The 22,165-nt window shown below is 43.6% G+C and overlaps 2 protein-coding genes across 2 annotated transcripts in view; both read right to left on the reverse strand.

Moving 5' to 3' along the window:
• Positions 1 to 32: 32 nt before the first annotated feature.
• Positions 33 to 2,733, reverse strand: PLAAT1 (phospholipase A and acyltransferase 1). The gene is made up of 4 exons (XM_074911744.1): positions 2,603 to 2,733; positions 1,867 to 2,110; positions 1,414 to 1,682; positions 33 to 1,032 (listed from the first exon to the last, which is right to left on the reverse strand). Exons 2-4 carry the CDS (start codon positions 2,003 to 2,005, stop codon positions 931 to 933), a joined length of 510 nt encoding a protein of 169 aa, XP_074767845.1. The 5' UTR covers positions 2,006 to 2,110; positions 2,603 to 2,733; the 3' UTR covers positions 33 to 930.
• A 2,838-nt stretch (positions 2,734 to 5,571) lies between these two features.
• Positions 5,572 to 22,165, reverse strand: part of LOC141963289 (IgGFc-binding protein-like) — an 80,170-nt gene continuing 63,576 nt past the window's right edge. The window contains exons 66-79 of the mRNA XM_074912483.1: positions 21,378 to 21,580; positions 20,937 to 21,081; positions 19,944 to 20,185; positions 19,115 to 19,279; positions 18,548 to 18,672; positions 17,548 to 17,816; positions 16,131 to 16,339; positions 15,489 to 15,630; positions 14,016 to 14,266; positions 12,791 to 12,920; positions 11,587 to 11,755; positions 8,658 to 8,788; positions 6,037 to 6,168; positions 5,572 to 5,690 (exon numbers count right to left, since the gene is read on the reverse strand). Coding sequence (XP_074768584.1) covers positions 5,572 to 5,690; positions 6,037 to 6,168; positions 8,658 to 8,788; positions 11,587 to 11,755; positions 12,791 to 12,920; positions 14,016 to 14,266; positions 15,489 to 15,630; positions 16,131 to 16,339; positions 17,548 to 17,816; positions 18,548 to 18,672; positions 19,115 to 19,279; positions 19,944 to 20,185; positions 20,937 to 21,081; positions 21,378 to 21,580 — 2,432 coding nt within the window. The remainder of the gene's footprint in view (positions 5,691 to 6,036; positions 6,169 to 8,657; positions 8,789 to 11,586; positions 11,756 to 12,790; positions 12,921 to 14,015; positions 14,267 to 15,488; positions 15,631 to 16,130; positions 16,340 to 17,547; positions 17,817 to 18,547; positions 18,673 to 19,114; positions 19,280 to 19,943; positions 20,186 to 20,936; positions 21,082 to 21,377; positions 21,581 to 22,165) is intronic.

The raw sequence follows: 22,165 nt of genomic DNA on the forward strand, positions 1-22,165 counted from the left end.
CTTTTGATTACATTTACAAGAAGCAAAAAAAGGACTTTGTTTCAGTTTTATTGTAATAGGTTTTCCAATATTAGAAAAGAAGAATTTTATTTAAATGTAATAACAGAGGGCACTACAAAATACGACCAGAAGTCTTGGCTTTGTTCTTTCAAACATTGAAACAACTGATGTCTAAAAAAAGCTTCTGATCCCGTTATGTACATGTTAAGAGCAGACAAAAATAGCAAGTCTCTTACAGACAGCTCTTTTCTCTCATCTCTTCTTACAACCCAGCCAGTTGCCCGTCACAGAAGCACCACAGCATTTAATTTCTTACATGTGGTCTGCAAATAACATGGTTCCAAACACATAAACCAGATACTCCTGGTAAAGAGGAATAAACCACACTTTTCTGAAACAGTTTTCTTCCCAGACAAGCCACACGTCAGATTTGTGACAAGGAAATAGTGAGGCTCTGTGCATTTGGAGACTGAGCACAGGTGCAGTGCCGCTCATTCTTCAGGTATGTCACCCACAGCACCGCAGGGACCCCAGCTTTGCCGTCCTGCTGGCTGGAGGAAGATCAATCTTGTGCTGGGGCTACAAACTGCTTAAATTCCACTTCTGGTCACTCAAGAGCCAATGGCCCCAGCTCCAGGGGGCAAAACTGATTAAAACTGATAAAAACAGGATGTGTGTAGAAAGTACCAGTCCTCAGCAGAGCACTGGGGGTGTGAGGATGGAGAATTTGCTTGCAAGTGCTTCCAGACTACCACAAAAATCATCACAGGTAATGAAATAAAAGCAGATGCGGCAAACAGGCTAGTGCTGCTCTCAGCAAGGGCAACACTGTTGTTAGTAAGTCTCAGTGGCAGCTGCGGCCACAAACGGCCCCGGGTCCCTCCCGGCCGGGGGCTCCCTGCCCTGCTCCCAGCTCATCCCGCCGGCCGGTCAGTACTGTCTCTCCCTGGATCTGCTGTGGAGCAAGCCCAGCAAGGAGAAGGCACCAGCGGCTGCTGTTACAAACCCAATGGCACCTATTGCTCTCTTGGCCTGCAAAGGGGAAGTAAAACACAGGCTGGAAACATAATGAGTTTTTCTTTTTTACCGCCAGGCATGCTAACGAAGTGCAGGCAGGGATAATCAAGGCAATTAAATGAATGACATCTGCCCCATAAGCAGGTGTAACACCCAGGCTTTTAGCCTTAGGCTGTGGCATTTGGTATGAGGGCACCATCAGAGCGCAGGCAGACCGCAGTGAGCCCCCCAGCTCAGGGTCTCCAGCGAGGACTGAGGCAGTGACGGTTCGGGCTCTGCACCTGGGGCTTTGCTGTGCCCATGAGGTTTGCAGGCTGTGGCCTGGTCCAGGGGCTCACACGGAACAGCGGGGAGGCGCGCTGTGAGGCGTGCAGGGGCTTAGCCTCTGTTACTTACCTGGTCGGAGACCCCCTCGCCGTAGCGGAGCAGCGTCACAAAGTGCTCGCAGTTGTTACCGAGCAGGTCATAGGACACCTCCTGGTCAATGAGGTACTCGGCACGCCGGATGATCTCCTCCACGGGAAGGGGAGCGTAGGTGCTGTCGTACTTATTGTTGATGTGGTAGGTGTCATTGCCTACCACATCCTTCAGGAGCTGCATCCTCACGCGGGCCTTTCTGCTGAACACTGACTTGGCGCTGGCGAGGGTGGCTGGAGGCCCTTCATCTGGGGAAGGCAGGGACAGGATGAGCCAGGCAGGCCCTGTCTGGCCGCTCCAAGACCTCAGAGGGGTCTCTGGCTCCTGGAAAGGCCATCTACACACACAGGGTCCACCACCAGCCCAGGGAGACAGGGCTCCTGGGTCACCCCAAAGCCCTTTCTGTGCCCCGCCGGGCTGCGCCAGCCTTACCCACGGGTGTCACGTTGATGATGTACCCGTCCCCCAGGTAGAGGGCCCAGTGCTGGTAAGCTGGCCGGAAGATCTCGATCAGGTCCCCGGGCTCGGGGTCCCCGGGGTGGGTGGCACTGAAGCTCTGGATAGCTGCCATCTCAAGAGCGTGAGGTCAGGACATGCCCCTCTTCCTGGGCAGACTCAGCGCAAGGCACGGCGGAGAGGGGGGGTCCGGGATGTGCCCAAGGCATCTGCTGGGGGGCTGCAGGCAGGGACATCGTCAGGGCTTGGCACGGCACGCTCATGGTGCATGTGGAGTATCGTCGGGTGGCACCCAGCTGCCGCTGTGGTGCCCCCCCTCCGCAGGGCCCTGGCTGGGGCAGCCGGTCCCCGCGCTGGCACAGGGTAGGAAACAACCGCCGCTCCTCCCGCCAAGCGCCGCCGGCGGAGGGAGAAGCCGTTACGGGCTGGCACCCAGCTCGCAGCCGCCGTCCCCGGCTCACCCCGCCGCTCAGAGCCCCCCCCCGCCGCGCCCCGCCGCTCCCCTCCGGCCGTGCTCCCCGCCAGGCTCTGCTTGTGCCGGTGCCCGGCCAGCGCTGGCGGAGGGTCGCAGCCCCCGGGGGGGCACCCGGGATGCCGAGCCCGTCCCCAGGCTCAGGGGCAGCCCCGCGCCCGCTGCACAGCCCCCGGCACTCCGGAGGGGGCCGCATCCTGGCGGCAGACACCCGCTCGGACCCCCCAGCGCCCCGCTCACCCCAACGCCCGTCCCGCTGCCGCCGCTTTGCCGCCCCGGGGGAGGGACGGGGGCAGAAACCGGGCCGGCTCCTGGCTCCTCCCGGGGCTGGAAACAGGGAGGAGCCGGGGGGAGCTGGGGGGGCTCAGGACGAGCGGCGCTTGCTCGGTGCTCGGCAGCCGCTCTGCTCCGGCGGCGGAGCCGCCCATCGGGTGGAAAAGTTGGTCCTGCCTCGTCCGGGGCGGCGGCAGCCCCGGGGGTGGGCAGCGGTGTGCGGAGCTGGGGCGGCTGCCCTGCGGGCCCAGGGGTCAGTGAGCATCCCTCGCCGGGAAACCTTCGAGGAGGGCAGGGGAGGGGAGGGGAGGGAGAGGGAGGGGAATGCTTCTGCTGTTTCATTTCTTTGCTGGTGAAGAGGAGCAAAGGAGGTAGAGCTCAGAGTAAATCCTAGTGGCCATTTTAGGGCGAAGAGATTTCTAGGGTGGCTTTCATGTTGTGGCCCAGGAATTCCCTTCGGGACAACAGAGGAGTCTCGTGATAATGACCAGCAAGTCCCCTGAGCCGAGGGGTGAGGTACGGCTGTCCCCTTGGCTATTGCCGGCACAGTATGCTAAAAAGAAGGGTTCACTAAAACCGTCTTCTGGGCGAGTTGAACTAAGCAGGTATTTAAAGCCCAGCATTTCAAAAGTCAGGCGAGCAAGCTGGTCCATTTAAAATATCGGAGCAGTGGAAGATTTGTCATTCTTCTGGCTTCTACCGACATAAAATAGTTAATTCAGTGGAGCACTGAATTGCAATCCTGCTTTCTGTATCACCACGTTTCAAGTTTGAAGTATTTGCAAAGCTCTGCAGTGGAAAGTCAGGGCAGTTCTTGTCATATTGGACCAAAAAAAAAAAAAAAAAAAGTGTATCCCTAGAAATCCAGAAATCTGCTTTACCTGGGCACAGCTGGGCCCTGTTGCTCAGGAGAGCCCGGGACTGGGATCCTGCAGGGTAGGGACTGGCCTGTGTTCCCACTGACTGCAAGGGGAGGCGAGTGTGGTCAGCCCCGCTCAATGGTCAGAGAATCGCAGTTAGCAAGTGTGAGAGCGAAAGAGGAAGCTGCCGCTGAACAGGCAGGAAAGATGCTTTTATAATCACAGTGAAATTCCAGCATAAGGTTGACAGTTCATTTGTGCACGAGTAGGTCTCTCGCGCTGGTTCATTTTCATTATGTAACAAGGCTGAAAGCCCCTTTCCATTCACATCCTCTCCAAAATAGCTGTGCTGTGCACGTATGGACGGCTGGCATGTTCTTGAATGGACCAGAATAAAATGCCTTTTATCTACCTAACTGTTCATGGAGTTACAAATACTTTTCTGGGTAACAGCACACATGAGTTTACGGATGCAAGTGAAAGGAGAAAGGGTAAGTAAATAATATCCAGCATTATGGCAGAAACAATGGGAAGCCCACACTGTTCCTCACCATAGTCAGAAATGAACCTGCAAAGAACAGGAAAAGCACCAGAGAAACCTTAATGGTGCATTTCTTACATCTGAGAGCTTTGCTTATGGCACTGGAAATTTGTTCAGGGCATGGACGAGGCCCGGGCAGTGTCCCGCTGCCACGAGCCTTGTGAGTGGTTTGTCATGGGCTGGGTGTCTCGCACACTGAACATTATCAGCCCTTGCCACAAACACCTTTGGTTGTCTGCTGTAGGGGGTCCTTAGCATGGTCTGGGAGTGAGCTGGTGCAGATCTCTACCCACATGCATAAGAGTGTGTGTAGTATGTATGTGTACTTCAAAGTATGTGAAGACCTCAAGGAGAGTTTATGACAAGATCTTATTCTTCAGGAAGTTTTTGTTAAGTTACGTACTTGCTTAGCCTCTGGCACAGGGAGCTGATGACAGCCCTACTTCTTGTTCACTGCCCCCACAGCAAGGAGACAGCTCTCCTTCAGACATTCACTTCTTCCAGTCCAGCACTCCCAAGGGGGAACAATAGGGGTCATTCTTTTTACTACACCTGTCACCAGATGAGCTCAGTGTCTTATGGATTTCTCTCCTCAGCTGGACATGCTTGCCAGAAGAGGAGTAAGAACTGTGTCCAGCTCAGCTAATCCCCTCCTCGTGGAAGGATTTGGATAGGATGATCTCATGAAGACCTGCCTGGGATGCTCTTATTAATTTTAACTGCATCAGTCTACGGTTTGTACATCTGTCAGAGGTGTGTACGTGATGGTGTGCCACACACTTTTGTAGGCAGAGTCTGTCTGGACTTTGTGTTTTTCAAAGAATCTCTGAGGACAACACAGTCTCTTGCGTGAGTCAGGACATATTTCAGTTGGGGTCTACAACATGAGATCTGAGAGATATTTTTGAAGAACAATTTCAAAGGTTTTCACCAAATGCAATGATTTATTTACTATTATTTCTTCTTAAAGTGTTAGAAATACTATTAAAATACAATAGCAGAAAGTAATACAAATGAATTGGAAAAATATTGCCAACTATAGGTGTGTATTTCGGGATTCATTTTGATCAAATGCAGTGTTCACAATGCAGCCATAATCTTGCTCATACACTCTGGCATCCAATACATCCCTGGACTGTTTCAAAGAAGAATCCCTTAATTTTGCAGCCGTATCCATCTTTCTCTTCCTTCTGTACAATGGGAAAAAAAAAAAAAAAGAACAACCATTTTTAATTTCTATTCTTAGCTGTAGTGAGAGGTCAAATAATGGCGTGAGCATGAATGAAGTAAAATTTTGGAGAAACCCAAGTTTTGTGAGAGTGATGCATATACCCTGTGTAAAGGAAATGGCGTATGTTCATTTCTGTAGAAAAAGCTAAGTTTTCCATCACATTCCTCAAAGGAGATTTTGAACACTGTGGTTCTTTTCTGGTCCCACAGGTATGTGACTAATGGGAGTTTTGATGTTTACAGGTGCTAAAAGGATTAGGATTGTGGTCTTGATTCTGCTGAATGTGGCAAAGCTGGGAAAAGCCTTACCTGTACAGGTATACTGTAGAGGAGATGAGAATGATGATAACAACTACACCAGCCACAACTCCAACAACGATCACAACTGTATGGTCCTCAGGATCCTGTGTGGGAGGGTCTTCAGCTGAAGAAGAAATAAGAGCCTTGTCAGTGAAAGCTAACCATACTGTGAACAGAAATTTTTTCTCAACCCCTGTCTGTCTGGTTGTTTATACGGTGTTCTTTGATGAATGCGGCTTTCTGAAGTAGTGTCAGACCCAGGTCCTGTGTACTCTACAGAGCCCTGCTGTCCTGCACCTCATCCACTGCGGGATCAGACCCTTCTGCTTGGATGATCACAGCCTCTCACCCCTGGGTTACTAACTTACAGCATGGAAATGAAGAGTGAGCTCAGTCTTCTACATAATGACACCCATTTTTGATAGTGGTGTGTGTACTGTAGACAATGAAATCCAAAATAGTTTTATTACCTATCTTTTCAGCCTCGCAGCTTGGTCCTGTGTACAGTTCTGAACATTCACAGTAGAAGCGGAGAGAGGTGCTGTTGGTAGTTTCAGAGCAAACTCCGTCATTCTTACAAGGATTCGGCATACATGGTCCACCTAGCAAGAAGGGAGGAGAAACAGTTCAGACTCTCAGCTAATCCAACCTTGAAAGAACTGTTCTTGCTCAAATTACACCGACTCCTAATGCTGGACATGCCCTGTGTTTTAAGGCACATTACCTGTACTTGAAACAGGAATAAAGGAAAGAAACACTTTCTACAATGAAACATCAGTATGCTTTCCTTCTGTACACTTGTTGTTGCAACCACCCCCAACCCAGCCGATGTCCTATAAGCAGTAAATCAAGACTTCTTAGCATCGAAGATAATGTGATAATGGTTGACTCACTCCTGTAGCATCCACGACTGTAGTTTGAAATGCTACAGATTTCATCAGAACCACACACTATATTAGAGCAGGAGACAGTGGAGCTTTCTGTGCACTGGCATCTCTGAGAGCAGTCATCAGTCATGAATATTTCTCCAATCTGGAAGACAGCAGTTAAATATTAAAAAATATCAAATAAAATCAGCCAGAAAACCCATGAATGGGGCACTGGGGGCCCATGCTGCTCTCCCTGATGCCTTCATGATGAATGATGACAGGGCAGATACAGGGTTTTTTTAGTAATTTGTAAAAAAAGAAAGCAAGCAGCTTACTATTCCAGCCCTTTGAAACTCAAGGATGGCCCAAGAAAGAAGGCAAAGAAGAGTTTGGGATATGAGATCCTAGTCTCAGGTGGGGTACATGTGTAACCAACAGTGTCAAACTGTTGCTGGAGATAATAGAGTGACAGATGCATCACATCATGCCTCCAAGGCAGGGTGGAAATGCTATGTGCCATTTTTCTGGCAAGTGCCACCCGTTCATAGTGTCATCCTTCTCCTATAAAATAATCTTTACTGTTTTAGGCCTTTTCTGTACCAGATCTCAAGTGTTAAAACAGAAATCTATGAGATTATGAAGCTTTTCTATCCTGCAGTGACAATGGAGGATTGTCCATATTCCTCAGAATCCAGCCTTGCTTGGGACTATCTTCATGTCATCATGTCCAACTCTATAGACTCTCAACCCTGCCTATACCAATCTTCACTGAGAGGAGAGGGACCACAGTGGCTGATAGAATTTCTCTGTAGCCACTGTGTTGTAAACCATACAGCCTATGAGGCTATTATTTAGTGTAGTAAAGGTGAAGAATTAACATGGAGGTCAGAGTGTAATCATATACATTCTCCAAATGCCTGCCTTGAGTACTCTGGCAGACAGAGTTTCAGAGGCAGATCAGGTGATCTGCTCTCTCTTCCGTTCCTCCAGAGACCAGAATTTTATTAAACATTTGCTTTTGTTTCTAATGCAAAATTACATGCTGAGGAGAACGAGGAGATTATAAAAATAATTAGCAGAAGAAAATATTGTTTGGTGCTGTGGGAGCTGTCTGACCCACAGAGAGATTGTACCTCATAATATTTGTTAAGGTATGTGCAGCCACATTGTTTGTAAGGCACACAGTCAAAATCACTAAGAACATAGCCAGGGAGACATTCACAGCCTTCAACGCAAGGTGATTCACACTCAGAGGGGCTGGTCAAGTCGTTGCAGGATGCTGGGCATGCAGATATGCATGAGCTATAGTTGCTGTTGGCAGGACATGATATACCTGTAAAAATAAGGAGAGTCCAGTTATAGGCTGCTGTGCCTTACTTACACAATGCCCTTTGAGATCCAGAAGGTGTTACCATTTTGTAGGAGGCAATATGATGGACACACATACACAGAGATGTGCATACATATATAATAATACTGAAATTATAAGTAAATAGCTCCAAAGTCAGGAAATGCCTTGTCAAAGCTATTTGTATGATGTGTTCTCATTCCTGGTGTTCACTGATCTCAGATAACGTCTTATACATTCAGGGCAGACATCCCTGCAAGTACCAGAGCTGTTTCACTACTCCGGGAACGGTGTTTCACCAGGAATGCAAAGTCATCAGTCATGAGTGACGCAGGAGAAGTATGGTTTGATGAATCTCCCAACTTGGAAGAAAAAATTAGGAAAAAGGTTTAAGATTATTGTAAGTTCTATTTCAGCATTTTTTAGTCTGAAAGCTTTGGAGGTTTCAGGTGAATCTTTTTTATCTTGAAATTTCACAGCCAAAAAGGAGAATTAGTATATTTTGTAGATTTAAAAAGAAATTTAAATGTAATGTTTTTACCTCAGATCTGTGGCTTGTGATGGTCTCCAAAATTTTAACTTTTTTGCCCAGTTGGGAATGGGGACATTTTTTTCTCACATAAAACTGACAGCTTCACTTTCCTAAAAGCTTTCTAAGCTGGGACCTCAATGCAAACGTCAGCATAGGACACAGAAGAGAGGCCAGAAGAGCAAGTGTGCATGCTAAACCGTGAACAGGGATTGAACTGTGAATCAACATGCTTTAACTCTCCGAGAAGCTCTGATATACGGTGTGTACAGGAAAAGCCTCAAATCTCAGATTTTGGGAGTCCTTTAGGCAGAAACCGTACTTTCTGGTTCTTCCTGTGCTTACCACAAACTGTCTGTTGCCTCCAGCCTTCCATACTGACTCCTTGCTGCTGACAAGCCAGCACGTATTCCTCCAGACTGCGACATAAAGTAGCATCCTCATCTCCTTCCACACACATATCAAACAGGCAGCTCCTATGTGCAACATGAGAAAGCATTAATTCCCAATATCTTTGTTATTGTTTATTTTCAGCTGCTTTTCTGTCTGACTCTGAGTTAGTTCCATTTTCCTGTGCCTGGCTGACAGGAAAACAGAAGAATAAACAAACTGCAGCCACATGACTGGAAAGATCAGGTCATTTGTTGTGCAGCTGCTGCTGCCATGCGAGGTATTCATATGTGAACAAGCAATAAACAGGTACCTTTCTGCTTGTCACAGTAAGTTATTCTTTGCTGCCTGCTTCTGTTTTAGGCTATCATGGCTGCATCTTGCTTATGGAGTACTTTTTAGTGCTGCTAAGTCTTATAGCTGGACTACACAATTTTTTCAATACATGGGTGCCCTCCCCATGACCATATGCCTTGAATATTGACACAAAATTCTGGTTTACCCAGTGTTTGTTTGCCACTGCTACCTTATCAGGTTTGCTCATCAGCTGAATATTCAGGGCCTGATTTTCAGCGGCATTGAGATCTGAGACAAGTGGGTTCTGCAAGTATGCAGCACCTCAGAAAAATTAGGCAACCACTAAGAAGGTAGAACAGGCTGCCCAACCAAATTCTAGAGTGAGGAGAAAATTTGGCTTATGTGAAGAATCAGGATTTATACGTTTAAACCAGTGGTCCAGTTTATTTGGTTTAAGATACCTTCACATACTTCTCATAGCTAAGATGGACTTTGAGGTGGACATTATGTATCTTTAAACATTAGGTACAACTATATGACTAAAAAACGTGGGAGCTACTTGCAGTTTTGTGACTGATAATGGATAAATGATGATGTGGGTATTAATCAACAGGTTTTGTAAAGCTCAAAATTAGGTGTGTAGGAATTGTGTATGTATGAGACCAGAGCAGACTTGAAACGCATCAGAGGCAACTTTCTTGAAGATACGGGGTTAGTTACTCTTCACTAATCTGGTTTTTTTTTGCATTTCTCCATGAAAAATTCAAGAAATGTCACTGACAGCTTCAACCTCTGTGGCTATAGCATGAAGGCTAGATTTTATGAAGCTAGTAGAGCCAGGTACTAAATTCTCACTGAATATGGATGAGAACTGTAAGCACACTGGAAATTCCAGCCTACAGGTAGGCTTAATACTGCTGCTTCATCTGTGTAGGAAAAGAGGAAAGCTGCTTTCTAGAACTAATAGAAAAGAAAAACTCTAAATAGATGGGAAGACTATTATTTAAAAATGAATAAGGGGATTTAAATATATCAATAATAAAATCACTGGGCCCAGTTCTCCAAAAACAATTACTGTCCTCAATTCCTGTTAACGCCCTGGAGACTGACAATGCAAAGTTCTTGTCAGAAACTATCACCAAAATAATTTTGCAAATGGGGAGAACAACTGTCTGCAGTAGGCACTTACGTGAAATAGAAATCTGGTGAAACTGTAGAGTGACACTTTAAGAAAGGACCATTTGAGTCAGTCAGGATTTGACATCTCGAAGTTGTGTTTACTTGCCCCAGCTTATTTTCATTGCAGCCCTGGAAGAGCCCTGTATCTGGTTCCTCCTCAGACTCATCTTCTGAGCTGACATCTCGTCTGTAAACAAAGTCATTATGAAACCATCAGTTGTCTGTACATCCAGCATTCATGGTACTACCCTCTAAGTAACACCACAAGAGTACTTCCACCTTTTGGTGTAAGTGTAAGCTTATTTCTCTCTCAGAATTCATCCTGAATGAGAAGGAGATAGATAAAGCAAATCAAAGATGTACTAGAACACTTCTTACCATCTCAGATTTATGGGTATTTAAATCAAAAGGGATATCTGTAATTATCTCTTTGAAAATTTTGCATGACACAGGCTTTGTCCAATGTTTCCTTTGTCCAATCTATTCAATAAAACTTAAACACTGGTCAGAATGATGCAGCTGGAATAGGCCACTATTTCTTGGACATATGTTCACTTTCACTGAACAACAGGCTGCATGCCTGAAGCGCCAGAACTCTCCTGTAGGCATAGTCTCCGGAGCCCCTTTATGCTCAACACTAGCCTACATACTGCTTTCTACTATTCCAGCAAAGAAGTTTTTCCAGACAGATTATATCCTGACAGCTAATACAATTCCATTTACTTGCTTAAAAAATTCTGTGTTAGTGGCTAAGCAACCTCCAAAGGTCTTTCAAAGCAAATTGAGAAGGAAACAAACAAACAAACTTATTTCCCTACCTGTTTCAATGTTCTGTATGGACCAGTTAGCACAGAATTTGCCTGACCACAAATATCATGCTCATTCATACTCAAAAGAATGTCCTTACTTTTTGTGTACTAGCAGAAAACACTAGATAGCCATGAAAGTAAGGAAATTAGAATCTTCAAGAACATCTTCTGGGAGGAACTATAAGTTTATCTTCATGGGTTTCAAAGCTACCTTCATGTTGCAGAAGGAGGGATGACACTGAACCAGGATTTGCCCTCCCTCAGGCCCATCCAGCAAAACATGATGTATTTATCTTTGCCAAGAACCATGGCAAAGGTCTTATTCACCTCTACGCCCTAGCAGTTGTAAATGGCTGTGACTCCAAAGAGGGTTACTGAACTGGAGTAATGCAGTGAGAGTTCAGGCCTTTTTTGGCTAGATAGAAGGGCACTGATAATTCACCTTAGTGATGAGCAGGAAAAGTTCCTACACATAGACGAAGGGAAGAAGAAAGACCAGAAATCAGACAGCGTAGTTTTTCCTGGATATTAACTACAGCTTAATTCACACACTTCCAGTGACTGTGCCTGCCATGGATATTAAGTAGAAAATTAAGTACCTGAGACGAGAGGTTCTTCTTTTTAGAGGAACTTTCCAGCTTTCACCAAATACATTCACGTTCTTCACCCAAACACCATCTGGATTTGTGAAGTCATTTCTATGTCTCCCATCAAAGTCACCACACAAGCCTTCTACTCTGTTTCTGTAGGTGTTGGCCAGCTTTATATCTAGGGAAGTTCAGAAGGAAAAAAAAAAAAACATTACACAGTAATCTTTTCTTCTGAGTGTATGGAAGACGTAGGAAACAGTGCCGTGTACCACATTTCATTATTCAGATCAAAGCTGGTAACGTGACATGGGCCTCGTGTAGGATATGAACACAGCCCTGAACATATGTATTCACGATGTGCTCTACAACAAGGATCATGTAGAAAGTAATTTCTTGCAGCCAGTAAAGCATTATTGTAACACGACATCATCACCTGAGTGCTCTTAGTGCATAATGCTTACTGCCTTGCAACTACCTGACTGCACCACCCACTTTTTGCCCTTCACTTTACAATCCACTTTCTTGTTGAGAAACAGATTTCCTATAAAACAGACCTTTTCATTCTGCAGTTGGAATTTTAGGGTCTGGAATGATGGTTATGTGTATAAATGGCCTGGTGCTGCCACCATGCACTCAGAAATAATATGGATATATTCCGTTGTAAATCAGGAGTAACTCTGCTTTGAACAAAGGAGGTAATGTGCTCAGCTTACATGAGTGAGTTGTGTATATATGACAGAAGAGTGCTGCTGAGAGCCACTAAAGAATGGGATTATCTGAAATAGGCTTGAGAGGAAGCATCTAAAAGGATGCACTCACAGCTGTATAGCTTGAAGACCTCAGTCCTATGATTGGGTTAAGCTGGCAAAGGGACAGATCCAATCTTCACCCCATCATTCTGATTAGCAATTTTAAGTGATTTGCTTTAGTTTTTAACAGTAAGGCCTTACTTAACATGTAAAAAAGTAGAACAGTCTGCATCTACATCTCATTTCTCCTAAATTCAGGTAGATTCAGATAAAGAAATGCCAGTTTAATGATCTTCTGGTTCCTGGGAAACACTTTTTGTTTTAATTTTCTCGAAGTTCATATTACAAAGGGCCATAGCCTCAAAGAGTGCTAATTTTGCCTTGGGTTTAGACCTCCTTTGGAATGTCAACATATTTTGAGACAGTGCATAAGTACTCGTGCACATTGTCTTAGTATCACTTACCTGCATTTTGATTGCCATCAAAGCTCAGGTATAAGCCAAAATCTGTCTCCAGGTAAATTCTTGTTGTCCCCCGATATATACGAATACCTTCATGAGGATGAGCAGGGGGTCTCACACTTACACCATCCAACTAACAAGGAAAGAAAAAGTTAGAATTCATAATACATAGGCCAAATTCAAATCTGGCTTCAGTACAGGTCAATGCTACAAACGAACATTCCTCTCATTTTATGATAAATAAATCAAATAATTCAACCAAGTAAAATACTCAGTCTTCAATTTTTTAAAGTTAACAAAATCACCTATTGAGGAAAGTGATCTGGACACAGTATTTTCATTAATCCTAAGAGATTTCTACTATTGAGCTAAAAATGTATATATGAGCTATGTATACTCTTATGCAAAAGTAAGGAAATGAAGTTTTCCTAACATAATTCACACTTTTCCCTACCACTGATAAAAATTTGTATGATTTGGGAATACAATGGAAGATTGGCAAAGACGATTGTAAACACGCTCAAGTGACTTGCAGCTGGGGTGCCAAAAAATAGATATGTCTCACTAATTGTTGTTTAGCTTTGTGTGCTTTATGGGTAGAATGTCTGTGCTTAGATAACACAGGCCTGTGAGAGACTCAGAGTCACCCTGTTGAACATCCTTGAGATTTCTGCCCTGCTGTGGGAAAGATCAAAACACAGTGGAAAACTATGCCTGTGAAAATCCCTGATATATACAGGCAAAAGCAGCAGGTTCAAGATCTTTTCTTTCTTCTTCTCCCTCCAGCTAGCAAGGACCAAGCTCCACAGTGCCTGCATCACCACTTGCTTGCCTCTGCCTGGGTGCTGCTGTGTAGATCCCCCAGGTCATGAGGTAACAAGAATAAATTTACTCTTCGTATTCCATCCGTGGTTTTGTGATTGTTCCTGCATTCTGCCTGTGCGGCTCACACAAAGGTTTTATTGTAAGTCTTGGGATATTTGGTGGTTTATTTCTAAATCTCTATTTATTTATTTATTTGTCTGAAGTAGAATTATATCCTTCATAGCTATAGAGAAGAAAGACTCGACACAACTGAAAATCACATTTGTGGTTGCCCCATAGCACTGCCTTAATAATACAGCTAGCTTTAATACTTAAATTCTTCAAAGCAGACATTTATTACTCAAAGGTGTTTTACTCCAAGGGAGAGCCTTTCTCTGTGCTCTGCAGTCAGTGAGAGACTTACCACAAGCTGCTTGTTCTGCCTGAATCGCACTGTGTGATTGTAAACATTGATGAAAATCTCTTTCAGGTAAGTAATGTGTCGACTTCGACGGAGAGGATAGTTCATGCCTTCAATGCTGAACTGTGTCAGAGTATCAGGTAGGTCAGGGATGGTCTGAGCCAGAATATACGTGTATTTCCCTTGAAAGTGGTGCACCAGACCATCGAAGGTGATGTAGTGTGGGTCGCCCATGACCCGGCATTTCCCAAAACCTAAAGGGAAAGAGCTTTATTACTCTTCAGCCTTTATGTGCATGTGCCAGATCCCATGCATGGATCAGCTTAAAATAAAATAAAAATGGTTGCTGCTAGCATGCAGGTCTCTTAAAGATGGGTGCTCAGGCATCACCCTGGTGAATGGGCACTCAGATGGAGAGATGGCCAGAAAAACTCATTCCTCTGCTGAGCCAACTGATCTGAAGCAGAACATTACAGTTTATAGGCTTCAGAGAGACTAAGTTGTGCACACTGGTCCTCTGCAGAGGAATGATTCTGCCACACAGCATGACTTGCAGTGGGCTCTTTGAAATGTTGGTTTCACAATCCTCAGCAATGTGTTGCTACATGAGAAGCAATGTCTAATTTTGACTGTCTCACTGCTGTCACACTGATTTTGTCTGAGGTACCTAATTTGATCATTGTGTTCACCAGAGCTACAGATGCAGCCACTATCATCTAGATATTCTCCTTGACCATTGCATGCAGAGCAAACCATTATCCCAGGAGCAAGGGTCTCCTTAAGACTGCTCGGGTGCCTCTGCTGTGGTATTTTGCCAAAATGGAGTAGGGAGAAGCTGGATTTGCATTATACACTTGCACTGATCATCAATATAGTAGGACCTATGTCATACTATTCTTCAAAATTGAAGTATAGAGTCACTAGGCAATGAGATATCTCCTAAATAATCCAATTTACCTAGAGAATATGGGATTAATTTTTCTTAGCCAAAGCAGCTACTGAACCAATAGCACCAAAGTTCTCTGATTGGCCTATTACGTATCTGTTCAGATCTGCTCTATCTTGTTTTATCGTTTGTTTTTTTTTGGTTTGGTTTTTTTTTTTTTGTATTCTCAAATCAACACGCAATGATAAAAACAGGATCATTGCCAAAGGATTCACAGACATATCTGAGTTTTGGTTTTGGTAGATACAGTGCAAATCTATTTTCTTCTTTTTTTAAACTAGTCAGACTGAACTGTCAAATTTCTGGATGTAAGTTAATTTTCAAACTCATGTTCCACTTCCCTCTACACTGGAACTTTCTCTTCTAAGAACTTTTAGTGTTCAGTAATATGTTGTCAATAGCAGTGTCAGAGATGCTTTCTTTCCCTGTGGAAAAGACTGGAAGTGCCATGGAAGAAAGAATGAATACCCACATCCTTTCTCCTTCTCCAGCCCTCATAGAACACCAAATGAAGACCTGCCTGCACATACCTGTTGGATTGCACTTGTATTTCCCATTGTTGATCACACAGGTTTCTTTAGAATCACAGCTATAGCTCTTACATTTGATGACACCGTTCTTCTGACACTGGCATCTTTTGGTGCAGTGTGGAGTTATCCAGGTCTCTCCAGCCTGGACAGAAGTTGTGTTAATAATATGTTATCAAGGTGCTTAGCTTTTCAATTCAATTCCAATACAGTAGCAAAGGGTATGGGGGCTTGCTAGGTGCAGCCTGTCCAGCTGGCTATTCCACAACTGCTCAATACAGGTGTAGTCTCACCAAGAGCCTGGGAGGGGGGATCCCAGTCCATTTATCTTGCTGTCTTTGACATGAGAATTTGAACATAAAAGAGGACAGGACAGATTGCCTGAATAACTCTGATCAATTGACTAGTTTCAAATATGCCTCAATTTTGACCTTGGATGCAAAGCACCAAGCTCCTGCATCTCCTAATACCTGATTGTGCACCTTTTACCAATCAGATAAAAGGTATTTAAGAGGTAGACTCTGAAGGTTTCTCTCTCTCTCTCTCTCTCTCTCTCTCTCTCTCTCTCTCTCATTCAGATGGGCAGGAAACCAGCTTTCTACAAGTTTTGAAGCCAGGGATTTGCTCCACAGACGAACTACTTACACTGTAGTAATTGTTGTCATCATCCCTGCAGCCACAATTGCTCAGAGGTACACAGTTGCCATTACTGAGCACATAATTATCATCACACTCACAGCCCTCTGTGCACTCTTCTGTCTTCTCACAAAGGGAAGATGCAAAAATGTCATTGCACGTTGATGGGCAGATGGAGACACAGTCTGTGTAATGGCTGTGAGGTGTACAGGGCAATGCTGTGTGGGTGAAGAGAATAGAAGCAGTGTTATTAAATACATTTAGAAAGTGCACTGCAAACACATGTGCCTGCCTGAAAGCTACCACTTGGCCTGTAAAATGGTAGTATAGAATTGCCTTGTAATAGCTGATTTTGACCATCAGTTTTGATTTTTTTATATTTTATTTACATAAAGAACAAAACCAAAACAGAGGGCCCTCTCTGGAGCTGCTGATTCAGTTCTATTACAGGTATGCCTGAACTGGTGGCACCTGGTGCTAGATCATTCGGATTCAGTATTCCAGCTCAGCTGCAAATGCCTATTTGGGCACTGCTAGACATGAGAATCTTTGGGGCAAATTCCTTAGAATGTTCAACCCTCCAGTGACACAAAATAGGTGTATATGTAGTTTAACCACAGACAAACACCCGCAAGAACAACAGATACACATTGCCAGATTGAAGATTTATCTAGCTCTACACCCTATTTCTGCCAATGACTAGAGGTTCATAATGGAACAGTTCAAGAAACAGGGTAGCAGGACAAAGGGTTCATTTGTCCATTATTTTCCTTCACTCCTGGCAAGGAGGCAACTAGGAATTTCTGATGGGCCTATTCAACGTTCATTTGTCTTGTTTTTTAACCAGTTAATTGTTTTGTCCTCCACAACATTATGTGATAATTAATTCCACAATGTAATACTTAATTGTGGAAAAACAACAAAAGGAAATAGTTTGTAATCTTTACTCATTTTCATGTAATTGTTTTGTAGCTTTGTTGAATGGGTGGAGTGAGGCACATATACTGGAAATTAATCCGACAACGTGGCCCTTAATAAGCAATTGGCCAAACTGCCAGTTTTCATTCAAAACACAGTGAGTGACATTGAGCCCTGTGTCCTAACACAGTATCTCACTTTGTTTTAGTCTTCTGGTTACATGATTTCTCCATTTTAGTCTCATTGCAATAACTCATGGCACTCATTTGGCTATTAAAGCCATTCTAACTCTACATTACTATCCACAACTTGTAGAGTCCCATGTTATCACTGCATTTAGCTCAACCTGAACACGGTTCAGTGCAACAATGGAGTCATAAACACATCATAATAGAATTGCATTTTGTGAGATCTTGGGTTTAATTGTCTTTGACATAACTTGTTCACTTAACACTGCTAGTTTGTTTTCATGCTATCAGCCATCCAACTTTCTTTTTTTCCCACTTACGACAGAATGTGCTATTCCTCCATTTAATGGTGACTCCATGATTCCTGCAGGTGTCCACATAGACTTGAACTATGTCACAGAGAGCGGACTTCATGCCGTCATATTGGCACATGTCATAGATGCAGATCTGTATGAAGTCCTCAGGCTTGACTAGATTATGGCATGCTTTGAATTTGTCTGATTTTAAGACATTGCATTGGCTTTCAATGACTGGTTTATTCTCAGCAGTGCAAGGAGGAACATCATCTTCTCTTAAGTCTGATAAACAACTGCATGAAAGCACAAACACAGCTGCATTTAAGTTCCAAAGGCATATATGACAGAGACTGAAACTGAAAAGCTTGTTTCTACTGAAAGGTATTAAATAACACTAATGACTATAGTCTTCTTTTTGTCTATGAGTGAAAGATTAGGCAGAAGTAGACCTGCCTGCCAATCACCATGCTGTGTCTGACCCTCGTTACTCTCACTGAACTTGACCTTGACTAGAGGATTGACTTCTCATCTTGACCTCAGAACTGTCTCATCACTGCAAGCTTGTGTGGCAATCTGGACTCTTGGCTGACCCTGGCTTCCACTCTTGGGCCTGCCCTGCTTGCCTCTCTCAGGTAGTGTGGGATGGGTCCAGGATGGTGAGGTCACTGTTCTCTTGGCTGTGTTATCACCCCTCACTCCCTATCCCTTAGGGAGTAGCAGGTCCTCACTGTTCCTCAGCACCATTGTCTTGCTTTAGGTGTTTTCAGTGTAAAATAAACAGAGGCTATGTCCACACTGTGGACTGCCCCAAAGCCTAATATGTATGTAGATCAGTAGAAAGGCTATGGTTTCCCTCTAGCCTGTGCAGTGGTTTCCTGAGGTGATGGCTTCTCTTTGAGCTTCAAATTCAAGAAAAATCTCATATATACTACTTTTATGTTACAAAGTAGCAAACAGTCAAAACAATTGAAAGGAGACTATTTTCTGAAGGAAGATGGAAGGTGTGAAACGAAGTTACATTTACCCTTTATCACTGTCTTTCTCCACTTTCCAGCTATTTCCAAACTGTGTGACACTGACGAGTGTACCATTGCGCAAGGACAGTTCATCTTCACGATTATCATTGAAATTACCACACATGCCATGTACCTGCAAATGAACAAGAACCATATTCTAAGTGCTGTCTGTTCTACATCCGCTTCCCCAATAACTTCTTATTCATTGCCCATGAAATGATGTAACCTAATCATCACCAACAACTTATCTTGTACCAGACATACTCACTAGTGTCTGACTGCACCCATGGAGAAATAAAATAGAAACCACAGTAAATCTGTGGCTCCCCAAGGCTTCAAGGTGTTTTATTCTATAAGTTAGATGTATTCCCCTAGCCAGGTCATTTCCTTTAACTACCCCCTTGGAACACAAGGAAATTGTTGTGAAGAGAAAAAAAATAGAAAGGAAAAAAATTGCATGTGTTACAATACAGCTACAAAGAAAGATGCAATGGCAAAACACAGGAATAAAAGAAATTAAATGCACAAAGCAATGGCTTTAAAACAGTGCCAGGTGTTTACATACTAAATTTTACCTTTGAGAAATAAGACTGTGGGAGGGTGATTTCCAGATGGTGATTGCCATCGTATTTCACTATCACACCAAAGTCAGTTTCCACTACTATAAATCTGCCAACGTTTCCAATGGACACGCCTCGCAACCGGTTCTCCACTGGAGTGTAGACTCTTTCATTGTTCAGCTGGAGAGACATGTTATTTTTCAGTATGCCACTCTTCCATGAAAGCTTTTCTGCTCACAACCTATATTCCTTGCAATGCTGAAGATTTCTCTATGACAGTTTTAGCTCCTTTACACTTCCACCATTGCACATTTCAGCTATAGGTTGCAGGAATCAGCCTTTTAGCTGAGGACAGCTGGGCAGGAGTCACAGCCTGTGCCTTTAACAGGGAGCTGGAAAGGTGCCTGGCAGTGAGCAAGCTCTTATTCACCCGTAGGGTGGATTTCCTGCCTCCAGTACTGCCATGGATGCCTGTGCTAATCTGGACCAATACAGTATGGTTTGTTTTTTCCTCTGCTCTTTTTAGGTAGCTATAGGTGTTTGGGTTGACAACAGCTATTGAAGTGGGGAGACCCATTCTTTAGGTCAGGCAACAGTTCTCCAGTCTGGACGGTCTGAGCTCCACCTCAAAGATATGGCCAATGGAACAGTAAACCCAAACCAGAAGCCTTGAGAACTAGTGAGAAATGGTATTTCCCCATGATATCCAGCTAGTGGAGGTGCCCACAAGTATTAAGCATACGTGTACATATTCTTTAGGAAACATGAAGATCCTTTTCCCTACAGCTACTGTAGTAGTAATTTTAAGATACTTCTTGCCAGAAAAAAGAGCACCACCACCTACCAGGATTCCTTGGCTTTTCTGAAGGGTGATTCGTACACCATACACATCTATGTAGACTTCTTTCAAGTATGTGGCCCCTCTTAGTCCTCTGTCTTCATTCTTTCCAAGGATGGTTATAGGAACGACACTGTTGGTGTTGACAACCTCAACCAGGGTGTAGGTGCAAGTACCCACAAATGTGTACATCATTCCATCAAAAGTGAAATAATGGGGATCTCCTGCCACTTGACATGTTGCTTGGCCTGAAGGTGAAAAAATTATCTGAGAACTCTGAACTGGATTTCTCCATGAACTTAGATGACCACAGATGTTTGTATTAGTGCAGCAGCCTAATCCTGATCATTAGTATGTGGGCAAACTTTCACAGAGGTATCTCTGTGACGCCTCATGCCAATGACATTTTATTTGGAAATGAGAAATTTCCAGAAAGTGTCTCCTAAATTTCATTTGGAAATTATTTACAAACTGGCAACTTGGCAAGAAATTAACCTCTTTGTACATTTCTATACTCTGTTGTAGCTATGATTTATGGTAGTTGAGGGTAATACAGAGCTTTTCTACTTAGCTATATAAAAATAAATGACTATATGTATAAATATAGGTGTAAATATAAAAGTATATAAATTTGCATCTATATACATAGATACTTATTGGACTTGCCATCACCCAGACTCTCAGAAATGCAGTTCTCAATTATTCTCAAATTTAGAGCTTGCAGCACTGGTGATGTGGGACTTGAATTTGTATTATCAAGACAAAGAGAACCAAAGTGACCTTTTGGGCAGCATCAGTTTTTGCTGATATCCACTACAACAGAAGGGGATCTGTGCTTGCAAGACAGATCATTGTGTCTTTTCATCTCTTAGCACTGGTAGCAGTCAGTTGGAATTTCTTTGCCATCACATATGAAAAGATATTTATAATAAAGTTAGAAGGAGAAGAAGGATCTAATTATGGGATTGGCATTGAGAACCATTTTAAGGCAGGACTTACCATTAGAATGACAGCCCAGCACACCATCCTGAATACTGCATTCTTCTCTGACTCCACACTCCCAGGGTGTGCATACAATGATGTTATTAGCCTTACAGGTGCAGCGTTCAGTGCAGGGATAACTGGTGAACCAGCTTTCATTCAGCTGAGCGGAATAAAGAGTGTAGAAGTATATACTGTAAGATATCTTGGAAGGTTATACTGTAAGGGACAATCAAATTTTTAGTATTTGAATGTGTATGATATATGATCATTTGGGCAATTCTAGCCACACAGCTCACAGATCAAGAATGCTGGCAAAGTGAATCTATTTTGTTATTATAAATGGTGTAAATAATAATTGTGTTAGTGTTATTAATATTTTTTTCTCCCATGGTGATAAAAAATGAGATCCCCTGTTCTTTCTTTTTTTTTTTTCTTTCAATGTCTGAGGTAACTTGCCTGGTGATACTGGTTTTTTTCATCAACACATCCACAACTGCTTTCTGGAACACATTTGTCTCCACTTAAAACATAGCCTTCCTTACAGAAGCAACCTTCCACTGGTAAGGAACTGCAGGAAACAACTGCTGAGATGTTCAAACAGGTAGATGGACATCTAGTACCACAGCTCTTGTAGATACTGCCTCCTGGACACGACATTGCTAGGAGAAAAAAAAAATCACTCAAAAGGGCAAAATCATGACAAAAGTTTTCCTGTTGCTTTCACTGTTTGCTCTTGAAAATATACAAACTTGCTATTAGGAAGTCTGATACTGGAGAGTCCTACATACAAAGGATTTTCTTGCTGCATGAGATGGGAGACTTTTGGCAGAGGTGGCTAAGACAGATGGCCCACCCTGAACTTCACCTCACAAAGCAAGTCAAACATTTCAGGCTCACTTTGAGAGTAGGTCTGATGTAATCATACAGGACTAATTGTGCTTGGCTCAGTAAACTTTTTTCTGCAGGTTTAAAGACATAAAGTCACTCCATTACGGGAAAAGAAGAATCTCTTCACATACGAGCTGATATGGCCCCATTACTGTAGTTACTATTTGAACACCTGCCATATATTTAAAAATAGAACTAAAAATCAGACTGTCTTTCACTGAACCCCCTTGAGGAAAATATATATTATAGTGTCACTCTCTTCCTGCTCATGGTAGAATTGGGCTTCTACCACTCAAAGTATGCTCCTCAGGGAAGATACCACGTTTTACAGAAATCCTGAAGCATTTGTCCACTTC

The sequence above is a fragment of the Athene noctua genome, chromosome 8 (genome assembly GCF_965140245.1).
Source record: "Athene noctua chromosome 8, bAthNoc1.hap1.1, whole genome shotgun sequence".
Lineage (NCBI taxonomy): Eukaryota > Metazoa > Chordata > Aves > Strigiformes > Strigidae > Athene > Athene noctua.

Bases quoted from the DNA above. Each gene is read 5' to 3' on its own strand.
- PLAAT1 (XM_074911744.1), bottom strand. From the start codon at position 2,005: ATGGCAGCTATCCAGAGCTTCAGTGCCACCCACCCCGGGGACCCCGAG. The intron at 1,683-1,866 runs GTAAGGCTGGCG...TGCCTTCCCCAG, and splicing joins CATCAACGTGACACCCGTGG to ATGAAGGGCCTCCAGCCACC. The intron at 1,033-1,413 runs GTAAGTAACAGA...TCCCCTTTGCAG, and splicing joins GCGAGGGGGTCTCCGACCAG to GCCAAGAGAGCAATAGGTGC.